The sequence below is a fragment of the Bos grunniens genome, chromosome 22, assembly GCF_055505025.1.
Source record: "Bos grunniens cultivar Pamir isolate PY7600 chromosome 22, Bosgru_T2T1.0, whole genome shotgun sequence".
In the NCBI taxonomy this organism is placed as follows: domain Eukaryota; kingdom Metazoa; phylum Chordata; class Mammalia; order Artiodactyla; family Bovidae; genus Bos; species Bos grunniens.
The window spans coordinates 51947203-51961925 of NC_141186.1; the positions used below are offsets into that span (position 1 = coordinate 51947203).

The 14723-nt window shown below is 47.8% G+C and overlaps 1 protein-coding gene across 1 annotated transcript; it reads right to left on the reverse strand.

The window, feature by feature from the left end:
• Positions 1–10115: 10115 nt before the first annotated feature.
• On the reverse strand, positions 10116–14237 carry LOC147348559 (cathelicidin-7). The gene is made up of 4 exons (XM_086368189.1): positions 11854–14237; positions 11126–11233; positions 10902–10973; positions 10116–10300 (listed from the first exon to the last, which is right to left on the reverse strand). The coding sequence occupies exons 1-4, from the start codon at positions 12052–12054 to the stop codon at positions 10175–10177; spliced, it is 507 nt and encodes a 168-aa protein (XP_086224315.1). The 5' UTR covers positions 12055–14237; the 3' UTR covers positions 10116–10174.
• Between the last annotated feature and the right edge of the window lie 486 nt (positions 14238–14723).

A 14723-nucleotide genomic window follows, 5' to 3' on the forward strand; every position in this document is an offset into this window, starting at 1 on the left:
GGCTGGGAACACTACTCGAGGTGCTCTCTCTCTCCCCTTAACTGGAGTAATTAAACCTGTCCTAAGTCAAGTTTCTGGTCTATGCTAAGTGAAGAGAGAATTGTGTCAAAATCTCCCAGGAGGGTCACGCAGCGTGCAGCTTACGTAGAGCACAAAGGCCCCTGGCATAGGCCTGCACCCTGGAAGAAGGGGCACCTTTGGTTTGAGCAAAAGTATGTCTGCCCAGTAACGGCATATTGTTATGACTTTTTTTTTTTCTGATTTGCGCAGAGCCACTAAAGGTAGCCATGTCTCTGCTGTAGCTGAGGATGACAGTTACCTACTACTATGACAAACCACCTCAAGATTTCATGGCTTCAAACAATAATGACTGAACTTGTATGTCTGTGGATCTGCTGGGTGATTCTGCTGCGCTCACCTGGACGCACATGGCTGCGTTCAGCAGTTGGGTCCAGCGTGGTGTTTCCTTCTGAGCTGCTTCTTTGCATGGTTATTTCAGAGTTGCAAGAAAGCAGGCCTCCATTCATGAACTTATCAAGCTTCCTCGAGTCATGTTTGCTGATACCCCACTGACAAAGGCAAGTCACATGGCCAAGCCCAGAGTCCATGTGGGAAGCAACCGCACAGGCACAGATGCAGGGAGGTGTGAATCACAAGGGAGCATTAGCATGACAATCTACAAACTGAAAGTGAGATGGCTTCAATTTATATAGAGAACTTATGAAAACAAATATTCGCACAAGCCAAGAAAAGAGAGAAACAGCCAGAGAAGGAAGGCTGAAGCCTTGCCCACATACTTGTACTCATCAGGCTCCTCTCCCGAGTGTGTCCTCTGGTGTGTGTTGAGGATTGTCTTCACACTAGGACCCCACCCACACTCCCTGTGAACAAAAGGCTTCTCACCTGAATGTGTCCTGAGGTGTGATTTCACCCTAAAGTCTTGGCCACAGTTCCTCCACACGTAAGGTTTATGTCCTCTGTGAATCCTCTGGTGCTTAATGAGGTCTGACTTTTCACTAATACCTCACCCACACAAAACGCTTCTCCCTTGTGTGTGTCCTCTCATGCAGTGTGACTTGAGGCTAAAAGCACACATAAACTTTATCCCCTGAGTGTCTACTCTGGTGGTTTTAAGGGGAAACATCTAAAAAGCCTGGCCTATGCTCCCTACGGCTTCCCTGGTGGTTCAGATGGTAAAGCATCTGCCGATTCCTGGGTTTGGAAGATCCCCTGAAGAAGGAAGTGGCAATCCACTCCAGCACTCTTGCCTGGAAAATCCCATGGACGGAGGAGCCTGATAGGCTACAGTCCATGGGGTTGCAAAGAGTCGGACACGACTGAGCGACTTCACTTTCACGCTCCCTAGTATTTAAGGCTTTTCCCCGTGTGTCTTCCGATGTCTGATGAATATGACTTCCGACTAAAGCTTCACCCACACTCTGCACACGGAAGATGTTCCCTCCCCATGACAGCCTGCATCTGAAGAGGTTTGACTTCTGGCTAAAATCCAGTTCACACTCTACAAACCGGATTGCTCCAGATCCTGAGATTTCTACCCTCTCGGGAATGTTGTCTGTTTCCCCAGAGATTACCCTCTGGGTTAGACTGAGCTGCACCTTCAACACTTAGTTGGCTCCCTGAGAGTTTACTGGTGGTCCCTGGGGTGGGCTGGAGAAAACCACTGAAGTCCTACTGCCATTGGAACTTGAAAACGAAGGGGTAGAGACCCTCACTCTTTGATATTCTGCTTTGCCCACCACCACCCCTCCCCCCAGTAGTTTTTATCAGACTGTTGTTGCTGCTACTGCTGCTGCTCAACTGGGCAAGGATCTCCTGGTTGGTGTTGATTTCCTGCACATGAATCTGGAAATAGGATGACTGCTGAGAGCATGCTGGCTGAGAATCTGCTGACTGCCAGAGGACAGAGAGGCCAGGGATGGATTTGTGGCTTTGAATCTGAAGAAAGAGTTTTCAGTCAGAGTAATCACAGGAAGGGTTAGCTAGGCTTTTCCTCCTTGTCATAATGTCTTATAGTCCATTCATCATTCACAGCCATTAATGTCTGTCTCTCCAAGGCAAGTTTCACCAGACCTGTATTTCCTTCAACCCCTTTTGACTCTTTATTTGGAAATAATTTCAAACATACAGAAAAGTTGCAAGAATAAGGACAGTACACGGAACAGCTCTGTACCCTTTTCCCAAACTACTTATTGCTAAAATTTGTGTTATATATGTGTGTGTACACGTATATGCAGAGAAGGCGATGGCACCCCACTCCAGTACTCTTGCCTGGAAACTCCCATGGATGGAGGAGCCTGGTAGGCTGCAGTCCATGGGGTCGATAAGAGTCGGACACGACTGTGTGACTTCACTTTCACTTTTCGCTTTCATGCATTGGAGAAGGAAATGGCAACCCACTCCAGTGTTCTTGCCTGGAGAATCCCAGGGATTGGGGAGCCTGGTGGGCTGCCGTCTATGGGGTCACACAGAGTCGGACACGACTGAAGCAACTTAGCACACGTGTATGTACATACATTTTTTTCTTTGAATCAGTGCATACAATCATGCTCTTTACCTATAAATACTTCATTGTGTGTCTGACAAAAGTAGGGATATTCTTTTTCATAACCACAATACAGTTATCAACTCTGGTAAATTTAACATTTATATAATATTTTAACAACTATCAGATCCTCCTGCAATGCAGGAGACCCTGGTTCAATTCCTGGTTCAGGAAGATCCCCTGGAGAAGGGATAGGCTACCCACTCCAGTATTCCCTTGTGATTCAGCTGGTAAAGAATCCACCTGCAATGTGGGAGACCTGGGTTCCATCCCTGGGTTGGGAAGATCCCCTGGAGAAGGGAAAGGAAAGGCTACCCACTCCAGGCCACCCATTCTGGCCTAGAGAATTCCATGGACTATATAGTCCATGGGGTTGCAAAGAGTCGGACACGACTGAGCAACTTTCACTTTAACTTAATGACTATCGTATGTATTCCAGTTGTCAGTTGACCCAATAATGACTGAGCGACTTCACTTTCACTTTTCACTTTCGTGCATTGGAGGAGGAAATGGCAACCCACTCCAGTGTTCTTGCCTGGAGAATTCCAGGGACGGGGGAGCCTGGTGGGCTGCCGTCTATGGGGTTACACAGAGTTGGACACGACTGAAGCGACTTAGCAACAGCAGCAGCAGCAGCAGCATTTTCCCTATAGTACAGGATTGTCTACAATCATATTATAATTAGTTATGTTTCCTTAGTTTCCATTAGTGTCTCTTTCATGAGATTGGCATTTCTGAAGAACAGAGTTCTTTTTTTAGAAAATCTTTCTCATGTTTAGAATATGTATAGAACATTCCTGACATTTTCTTATGATTAGGTTCAGATTATGTACCACAGTCAATTTTTTTTTTAAGATTTATTTATTTTATTTTTAGGCTGTGGTGGGTCTTTGTTGCTGCTTTTGTTGCTGCACATGGGCTTTCTCTAGTGGCCGCAAGCAGGGGCTACTCTTCATTGCAGTATGGCGGGCTTCTCATTGTGGCAGCTTCTCTGGTTGCAGAGCATGGCCTCTAGGCATGCAGGCTTCAGCAGTTGCAGTGCATGGGCTCAGCAGTTGCAGCTTGTGGGCTCTAGAACACAGGCTCAGTAGTTGTGACACACAGGCTTAGCTGCTCTGCGACATGTGGGATCTTCCTGGACCCGGGATTGAACCAGTGTCCCTTGCATCACAAGGTGGATTCTTAATCACTGGACCACCCGTTAGTCAATTTTTACTTATTACATATTTTGTTTGAATCAAGCAAAGAAAACAAAAAACAAAAACCTCACAGTAGAACCTATTATTCTATATATTATCCCAAAAAGGAATCTTCCAAGTAAACATCAGAGGCATCGTCAGCTTTGTAAGCATCTGCACTTATACTAAAATTATCTTCTAGGCCATAACCAGTTACACGGACACATAAGCTACAACAATTTGTTTCCAACAAGAGAACAATCTTCATGACAAATATGGGGACATTCTTTCTGACTTTTTCTATGAAAAGAAAGAGTAGATTGATAGAGGAGTCCCTCAGTCTGGATGTCTCTAATACAGAAGATAGTGGAGAATAATGGCTAACCAGAGCACATGTGAAGCCTCATTTGAATTTCCCCATTCATTATCTGTCCAACTTCACTGACTCTCTCAGGACAGAATGAAGGATGCTAAGACATGTTGCTCTAGAGGGTCTACTGAGCCCAATCAAGTCAGGACCCGCACTGATCCAAAGGAAGTACTCTCTGGAGCCATGAGAGTTCTGTCTGGGATCACAAATAGAAGAATGGGTTGGGAACAGGTGACTAAAGCTAATTCCAATCTCTTCCTTCTTTATTGCACATTTCTAAGAAATAGAACTGTTCACTTTATGAAAGAATGTATATGTATCCAGGACTTCCCTGGTGGTCCAGTGGTAAAGAATCCACTTGACAATGCAGGCGGCACAGGTCTGATCCTTGGTGGGAAGATTCCACATGCTGTGAGGCAACTAAGCCCATGTGCCACAACCACTGAGCCCGTGCTCTAGAGCCTGGGAGCTACAACTACTGAAGCCCTAACCCTAACCCGTGTGCCTATGCTCCACAATAAGAGAAACCACCTCGATGAGAAGTCCGTGCACCGCAACTAGGGAGTAGCCCCAACTCACTGCAACTAGAGAAAGCCCACGCAGCAGTGAAGACCTAGTGCACCCAAAAATAAATGAATATATATATATATATATATATATATCCATAATGTTCAGAGTAAAAGCCAAGCCCTGAGAGGGGCCCACTAGGTTCTACATTCTTTCATAACCTATCGGCTTTCTGACTCCATCCATACTCTACCTTTGTTCACTCCAGTCTGAGCTGCACTGACCTCTGTCCTGCTGCTGTGCACTGACAGGTTCCTATGTCTGGAACACCCTTCTCCCAGATATACTACTGGTACATCCCAAGAACACAGAGCTGGACTTAACATTTAATAGTTAATGAATACTTTTGAGTGAACGGGTGATAGGAGCAGAGTTAATTAAGAAAGACCTTGAAAGGTTAGACAGAAGACAGACACATGTTCTGTTCTCAACACTGTTGGAATCAAAGGCTCCTTCTCATAGTCTGTGTTTTGTAACATCTCATTTACTGTCTCGAAATGAGATTCATATTGAATAAAATGTCCCCACACACAGAATTTTTAAAAAATAGTGCCCTAACCCAAAATATAAAAGAGAAATAAAGGAAAGTAATTCACAATAAAATACTATGCTTTTTAATATGAATTTATTGGAAGGACTACATTAGGAGACACAGTGAAATAATCAGACACTTATAGCTATAGGCACTTCACAGTTACAAATGGAGACAGACATGGATGTGCCTTATTGATGATGCGTACCTTCTTCTGATGACAGACACAGGTGTGCTGTATGGGTAGGAATTCAAATACTACAGCCAGCAATGCCACTGATGATGTAATGTTTTCTTTTTTTTTTCCAGCTATGCCAAGCAGTGTGCGAGATCTTAGTTCCAAACCAGAGACCGAGTAAAGGCCATGGCAGTAAAAGTGCTGAGCCCTAAGCACTGAACCACCATGGAATTGCCATGCCTTTCATATTGATGAATACTTTGTGATAAAGTTCAAAACAATTTTCCCCTTGATTTACAATCTACTATGTGAAAACTACTTTACAATATTATCTAAAGGAGATTTATATTCTAGATTCAGAGCATTATAAATAGATCCATGGCCTGGAGAGAAAAAAACAGAAGAGGGATGAAGAATTGATACAGGCTTAAGAAACATTTTTTTAAAAAAGGAATGTGTGGATCTTGTCAAGATCCTGATTCAAATTCACAAAAGACTTTGAGATGATCAGGTAAATTTGAACACAGGCCAACTATTAGAAAATACTAAGACACTACTGATAATGTGGTTATATATATTTTTTAAAAATCCTTATTTGTTATAGCTACATTGTGATATATTTAGGAGTGATATATCACATTATTTGGGATTTGTTTTAAATAATTCAGCAATAAAAGAACAAAGATATACAGAGAAAAGGAAGAATAAATCAAATGTAGCAGAACAGTATAAAGCCTGAAATGGATCCAATATGATCCAAAGTTTCCATGTAAAAGATTAATTTATTAATAACTTGAGGTAATATACTTCTCAGAATCAATGAAATGCATGAGCATAGTGATAAAAACAAGTCCAAACTACACTGGCTAGCTGAATGCAAATTTAAATGGGTGAGTCTTCACTGAGACAGATGGAGAAACTAGGTGAGAAGCTAAATGGAGTGAAGTGGAGCCAATTTAAACTGATGAAAGCAGTTCCAAACAGATACAAGCAGAAAAGAATAGAACAAATCAGAACTATTTAATTCATAGCTATGCCAAATAGAGAAAAACCTTAAAAAAGCTTCTGACAGAAACTGATGTTTAACTCTGAAACTAGCAGTCTTAAGAGCTCAGGAATATCCAGAATAACTTTGTATCTACCAATGGAGGCAGTTTCAAGTTTTCAATAAATGAACAAAAATGTGATTTATGATATCAAATAACTTTGCAGTTGTTTAGTCACTAAGTCCAACCCTTTTGTGACCCTGTAGACCGTAGCACTTATAAACCACAAAACTGGTGACTTCCCTGGTGGTCCAGTGGTTAAGAATCCGCCTTGCAATGCAGGTTCAATCCCTGGTCAGGGAACTAAGATCTCACCTGCCCTGGAGCAACTAAGCCTGTGTGCTGCAACAAAAACTCAGCCCAGCTAAAGTAAGATAATAATAGTAAAAAGAATCAGTTAAATACACAGAACTGAAAGATCTAGTTACACTTTTAAGATTTTTTAACTTGCAGGACTCAGAGGGGCCTCTTTTAATATTTTCTTCTCCTCCTTGCTCTCTGTACTCTGATCACGCTGGCCTCCTTACTTTCCTATCTCTGCACTGATTGTTTCCATGCCCAGAAGAGTCTCCCACCACACCCACATATATACCTTCCTTACCTCTTTCAAGCTTCTGCTCACACATAGTTCCTCACAGAAGCCAACCCTGATCGCCCAACTCTGCCTCTACACCCTGGCACTCTGGATCCCCCTTATTCTGCTCTACTTATATATTTGTACATATTATACTTAATATAATGTCCTCCCTCCCTCATGATCCAGGTCAATCATAGGTTGGTCATATCTACACTTTTTATTGCAGAGGAAGAGGATGAATGGCTGGCTGGATGGGTGGGTGGAATGAAGGACAACCTAATCGTAGTATGTGGAATATATGGCATTTCAAGTCAATGAGAAAACAATGTCTCTTTAATAATTGGTGGGCACAAACTACAAACTACATGGCAGTTCAGCATATATTAAAATTGCAAACGTGGCTTCTAAAACCATTAGAATCTTCTTTACTTTGGTAGAAAAGAAAACGTAAGTACCAGCAGGCATTTGGTCGTGACAGATGCATCCTCCTCCCATCTCACATTCTCAGGTCACCATCGGGTCCTTCGTTTTCTCTCTACAGCACAACCCAACCCAGGAAGGTGCCTGGTGGCTAGGGAAGAGGGGCTGAAAAAGCCATTCTGCAGGAACCTCCAAAAGTAACATTAAATGTGGTAGACCAGACCCCCTTCAGACAAGACAGGGTAAGAACGCCCTCCAGACACAACAGCTCCTCTAGGAAGCATCCCCAAGAGCCCAGGAAGGCTCTGTCAGATGCAGAAATATCCCTTCTCCCAGAGCAGCGCTATCCAAGAGCAATATAGGATTTACGGTGCCAACCACATACGTAATTTTAAATTTCCTGGACTTCCCTGGCGGTCCCAGAGGTAAGACTCTGTGCTTCCACCGCAGGAGACACGGGTTCCATCCCTGGTCTGGGAACTAAGATTCCCGATTCCCGCATACCACACGGCACCACTGGGGACAAATAATTCCATAGCAGCCATCTCAAATAGTTTTTTAAAAGGTGAAATTAATTTTATGGGCTTCCCTGGTAGCTCAGAGGGTAAAGAATCTGCCTGCAATGTGGGAGACCTGGGTTCTATCCTTGGGTTGGGAAGATCCTGTGAAGAATGTAATGGCAACCCACTCCAGTATTTTTGCCTGGAGAAATCACGTGGACAGAGAAGCCTGGGGGACTAAATAGTCCATGGGGTCCCAAAGAGTCGGACAACACTGAGTGACTAACTTCACTTCTTCAACCCTACATATCTAAGATATTATCATTTCAACACATATGCAATGTTAAATGGTTATCAATAGGTTAGGTTCTCCTCCCCCGACCCCCGTTATCTCTTTGACATTAGATGTGTTTTGCACACCTACAGCACATTTCAAAAGACGTTAAAAAAACGGTTAAAGCGAAATGTAGTCTCAGCAAAATAATAACTGTGTCGGGAGCTTTCCCGGTGGCTCAGCTGTAAAGAACCTGCCTCCAATGCAGGAGTCACAGGTTTGACCCCTGAGTAGGGAAGATTCCCTGGAGAAGGAAATGGTAACCCACTCCAGTACTCTTGCTGGGAGATCTCATGGAGAAAGGAGCGTGATGGGGTATAGTCCATGGGGTCGAAAGAGTCGGACGCGACTTAGCGACTGAACAACCACCTTGTGTCTGATGAAAAACAAGTTCTAGACTTCTTCATTATTCAGTTAGATATTAATTAACAGGACGTAAGACTGTAGTTCTTCAGTAGCACTCGCCACAATTCAAGCGCTCAATTTTCGCCGCCAGCGGATTTGCCGCTGGAGTGGACGGCGCAGACAGGACCCCCGCGGCGGAAGGCGAGGCCAGGGACTCTGGGGAGGTAGCTATAAACCACAAGAACAGGGTACTGGACAACGAGGGAGGGAACGCCGCCCCACCCACAAGGAAGGCAAGCAGTTGGGAGAGGTGGTCGCATCCTCAGCGCGCCTCTCCACAACTCCTTAGGAAATCAGCCCCGCGACACCCAGGCCCACGTCAGGCCTGCGCCTGAGGTCCGAACACCCGGGGAGGTGGTGCGGTGGGGCGGTCGCTCTCTTCCTGCCCTAGTACTTGGCCAGCTGGTCCACCTCACAGTTCACGGGCAAGCCCAGGAACTGCTCCCGCGAGGTCCGCATCTGCTCCCGGCTGGGCTACGCGGCAGCATCAAAGTTACCAACAACCGCACCCAGCTGCTAAAAGATAGCGGGGGCCCTGCCCTACCAACGAACAACGCAAAGGCAAGGAAGTGAGTCTGCAGAAAGTGCGTCACGGCGCGGCGCGCAGCCTGCCGGGAAGCGTAGTTTGGGGCCAGAATGCGACTCTAGTGGAACGGATGAGGACTGTCCTTGCGCGTTGACCTGCTCAGTTGTGTTCCAGCACGTTTTTTTGTTTTTACCACCAGTACCCACAAGCAAAACATAGTATTGTTTCCACGCTTTTGGACATTATATAGGTAGCCTTATTACATATTTACTAGCTCATTTTGCACAATTTTTTTTGTTTTGTTTTGTTTTTCAATGATACACGGTAATCCGTTTATTTGTGTTCACTGCTGTTTGGTATCTATTGAAGAAACAGACCAACACTCCAATTGGATTATCATATATGTCTCCCTGCACACCCATGGAGAGTTTCTCTAAGTAGCGGTTCACAAACTTTTTGCTGTAATAATCCTTTCACACTCTTTAAATGTTTTTTCCAGTTTCATTTGAGATATAATTGACATACAGCACTACAAATTTCAAGTGTACGCATAACGAATTTACTTACCTATATTGTGAAATGAGTACCACAGTAAGTTTCCTTAACATCCGTCATCTCATAGAGATACAAAAAACAAATGAGGTCTTCTCCTTGTGATGAGAACACTTAGGCTCTACTCTCTTAACAACTTTCAAATATACCATACATCCGTGTTAGCTATGGTTGTCATTACATCCCTGTAACCGCATACCCTCCTGAAAGGAGACCTGCCTCACCCATCTGGGAGTTAATAGGAGTGATCTCTGTCTGTCTCTCTCTCTCACACACACACACATACACTCAAGAGGACTCTCAGAGTTAAGGACCTGGTCCTGGTAAGACTGAGAGGGAAGAGAAGTGAATTTGAATGTTGATGAAGTTGTTTTTAGAAGAATTTATTTTTCAGAGTTCAGAAATCTGAGCCAGGATAACCTGATCCTAAGGACTGTATCCCCTGAAGATATCTTTGATTCTCTCACCAATTCTCCTTGCTTTTTCGAGGATTTTCTGCTGACCTCTCCAGATTGAGTCCCTCAGCCGGCGGAATAGCCCCGCACTCTGAATCTGTGAACCAGGAGGAAATAGTTGCTTTGGGGTATTGGCTCAGCATTAAAACCAGACCCCTTGCCACTTGAACACTCCGATTCCTGGGCCACATCAGGAAGCTTGGAGCCCCAGTTTACCTCCTATATGATGTTTGGAGCCTGTGGTTAAATCAACACACCACAGATAGATAAGCAAACCAAAGTCCCTTAGGTGACAGGGGGCTTCCCAGGGTCACAAGCCCATCCCAACAAAGCTGGAAGGGAACCAGGAGTTGAGAGCTCATGATTTGAGTCAATGAGTTTCAAACTTCAGCATCGAAAGAAGCCCCTGGAGGCTTTGTGAAAATACAAAGGCTGCCCCCCATCCAGGAGTCTGATTCAGGATATCTGAGTGGGGCTGAGAATCTGCCTCTATGTCAGTTCCCAGTTGGGGACCCCAGTAGGGAACCACTGCTCTAAGGGACACAGAGCCAGGACTGGAGACCTGGGGCTCGGGGGAGGGAGAGGCCAGGGTAGGAGAACCTTTCTCTGCCCTGGATGGGGCAGTGGGTCATTGGGCCAAAGGAAATTCCACAACCCACCCCTCTAGCAGTCCTCACAGTACAAAAGGGGCCACTTACATTATTACAAGTGATGTCAAAATCACCCCTGATCCAGTACCGGGTGACTGTCCCCACACACTGTTTCACCAGCTGGAAAAGAAGGCTTGAAGTCAAACTAGAAACTCCAGGCAATATCTCCCAGCCACACCCCACCTCACCCCAGGGACTGCAATTCTTTCCCAGAAGCCCCCTGTTCAGCTCCCTGAGAAGCATTTTCCTGCTCCTTCAGCCCCCAGGCTCACCCCATTCTCCTTGAAGTCACACTGCTCTGGGGGCTGCGGGGTCGTCCTGGGGCACACGGTCTCCTTCACTGTGAAGCTCACAGGCTTTCGAGCTCCCGGGTGCTCCACCTGGTCAAGGATCAAAGTGGGGGGACTGGGCTCGGCTTATGTTTCCTTCTCTGATCTGTCTCCCTGCCCCCAACCCGGACGGCAGCCTCTCCAGCCCCCTGTGTGTCCGGCCCTGGGTTTGGTGCTGGGAGCACAGGGGAGGGGACAGAGCCCGTGCCCGGCCTCATGGACACACAGAGAGCAGGAGCGGCCCTCACAGCGGCGCTGATGGCAGCGCCTCACCTCAGAGGGGCTGAGGGAGGTCAGGGCCGCCTGCAGGGAGAGCCCTTGTCACTGGAACTTCCAGGCTGACGGAGCTCCCCCTGGCAGAGAGACACCAAGGTTCAGGGGGGACTTTAGCAGAGAAGTCACCTCAGTGACCCCCTCCATCCCTGGAGCTCCCAGAAGTCCAGGGAGCCTGAGCCAGGTGTGCAGGGTGCCTGTTCCCACAGCAGAGATGCTAAGACAGGAAGCCTGGTGCTGGGAGATGACCCAGGTCTGGGAGGGTTTCCTAGAAGAGGTGGGAACCCACGTAGTGGGAAAAGTGCCTTCCTGACAAGAGAACCAGCCTTAATGAAGAGGGCAACAGTGCCGAGGATGTCAGGAGACAAATCCCCTTCCCAGCCCCCTCCCCAACTCACATCCTGCTCGGGAGGCGGGTCTAGCTCCAGGAGGCGGTAGAGATTAGCTTCTGAGGACCTCTCATTGAACTGATCCACAGCACGAAGCACGGCCTCCCTGTAGCTGAGGTCCTGGGCGCTGGCCGAGGGCACCACTAGTCCCAGCAGCAGTAGCCACAGTGACGACCGTCCCAGGGAGAAGCTGGCCCTCTGGGTCTCCATGGTCCCTAAACTGCCTCCTCTCAGCCTGAGGGGCCCTCCTTTTATGCTCAGCCTGGGCCCTGATGCAAAGGCTCAACCAGGACTCTTCCTGACCCGCCCCATCCCTGCCTTCCTCCCAGGGTGTGAAGTGGACTTGCCTCAGCCCCTGCTGTTGCTTCATGGGATTGCTGGGTAGTAGGCAGGGAGGCCCCTGTGCAAGGTGAAGAAATGGTTTCTCCATCTCCCTGACAATGTCTTGGGCCCTGCTGTGGTCCATGGGAAGTGTCACAGGCAGGCTTGCCCAAGAGGATTGAGTATTCCAGGAGACGGAAGGGCCAGGCACTGTCTACATCTCCTCGGCTTCCCCTCTATGGTCTCTCAGGATTCAGGATAAAGAAGTGTATTGTGCACTCAACCTTCAGCTCTCAGTACTGCCTAGAACCCAATAGGGAGTCATTTAATGATGCTTGACAGTACTACTCACAACTTAAGACTTACACACACAGCTAGTCCCTAGGCAGACACAAAGCCCATACTATCTATTACTCTGTGCCCAGGCCTCAGAGAGTGAGTCCCATTTCTCCCCTCTCCTGGACTCCTCTTCATTCATTTTCTCAGTTTAATACCGTCTTGTCCTCAGACCCCACAAAACATGGTGTGTTGTCCTGGCCCCTCCCCAACAGAGCCTGAGGAAGTGTTACCTACACCACTTCCAGCAATTCTTTGCTGGCTTACATTCAAGCCCATCACAGGCTGAGCAGCCCTCCCTAGATCCAGAGGCCACACTCAAGCCTTGTCTTATCTCCACAGGTTCTGGGGACCCTCTGTCTTCCTGAACTTGCCCCTGACCAATTCTCCCTTGCTGTGCCCTCCTGGGTCCCCTCCTCCCTGGGGGCTTCTGCTGACTCTTCTCCAAGGACTCTCCTCTTAAGTCCTCCTCTTAGGAGGCAGGGCTGGCTGAGGATCATCCGGGCTGCTTCTCCTCCCACTCCTCACACATTCCTGGGGACAGCCCTTCTCAAGACACCAGTGCCCATCACACACATACGGTCTTTGCCTCTGGTTTCAAGACTCCCATAAAGAGCCTGGTTGTCCGCACTGGGCTGTTGGCTGGGTACTGCCACAGGAGCCCTGAGCTGGAAGCATGGGAGCCCCACCTGCTCCTTCTTCCTCCTGAGGACACTCCCCTGACCTCCCAGCACACCTGCCCTGGGCCTACCCTGTCTTCTCTCCTCTCAGGGAAGCCGCAACCTCCAGACTCCACCTTCCTCGAATACCAGCTTCTCCCTGACCACTGTCCACCCTCCATGCTATTTTTCTAAGGCTCCAACACACTGCCCATTTGACCATTTCACCTCCTGCCTCCCCAGCCTACAACCCCCCGCCCTGGCATCAGGGCCTAGACAGTTGCTATTCTTAGTTTTTCTTACCCCAGACTTGCGGGCCTTGGGTGTCAGGCTGTCCCATCACCCAAATCCCTCAGGCCACTCAGAGCCTCCTGCTCCTCCCCACATCTCTGCCCCTGATATCTCTCTGCTTGCACTGCTTTACCTCCTTGGGAAGCCTGCAGGGATCTGCAGGCACAGAAGGCACCTCCTCCTCTTTTCTGACATAGGACATCAATGTTCCGGACATCCCTTCTAATTTGACCCCCAAGTGACTCCATGTCCAGTCATCTGGACAAGTCACCAAGCAGAGTGGCCAGCGCTGGGGTGTGGAGGGAGTGCAACTGGGACAGATAATAAGCCAAAATATTAAAGGGGCCCAGAGGCCGTGAAGCAAATTCTAATCCAGTTTCCCTTGGGATGGCCACGTGACTGCCGTCCAGGGGTAGTTCATGGCCTCTGTGGGCCTCTGGGACTCGGGACAATTGTCTCGGACACCACGGAAGATGGCAGCTTGGATGGATGGTGGTGGTTACACACTCAGCCTTGGAGAGGAACGAGAGGTGGGCTTCTGGGCACCCTGGTTTCCTTGTCCAGGTTTGACCCTGCACTGTGGTCAAGTTGTATCCTTTTCCCAAATCAAAGGCTGAAAGCGACTTGATTACAATAGAGCATAATCAGCAATACACGTAGTGACAGGTTCTGGTAACCCTGAAATCCTCTCTTTGCTTTCCTGCCTCTGGGCCTTTCACTCTTACACACTTCAGACTGAAGCCCTCTTCCCCCGTCCTTCCCTGAGCCTTAGGAGGGTCCACTTCCGGGTCCTCAGGATGTACTTCCTGTGATGCGAAAGGTGAAAGCTTCCGGCTTTCCTGGTTTAGTCCTCACTGCCTGTCGGAACTGAGGTCTGCTCAGAAAAGACATCACAGTCGTCATCTTAGAGTGGTTGCCCCCGCCTCCACACCTGGTCTTTCAGAAATCCGCATGCACCTTTTCCCCAGCAAACTCAGGTATGAGCCCCGATCCTGCATCACCCCCTCCTCTGCTCCTCCCAGCCAGCGTCATGTCCATGAGACTCATGGGCATTGCACCTGCAGGCTGAGCCCTGAGACTCAACTGCGTCTCTCTGAGTGCTTCACAAGGTGAGAAGCATGGGCCCTCGTGGACTGTCAGCTCCATGCGAGCAGGAGCAGCATTCCCACCAGCACTGCACACACAGCAGGTCTCCTTAGGTCCTACTGGGTGTTGGAGGAGGAGGGCAGAGTGGGGCGGGTGAAGTGTTCGGGAGGCGCCCAAGGATGGAGA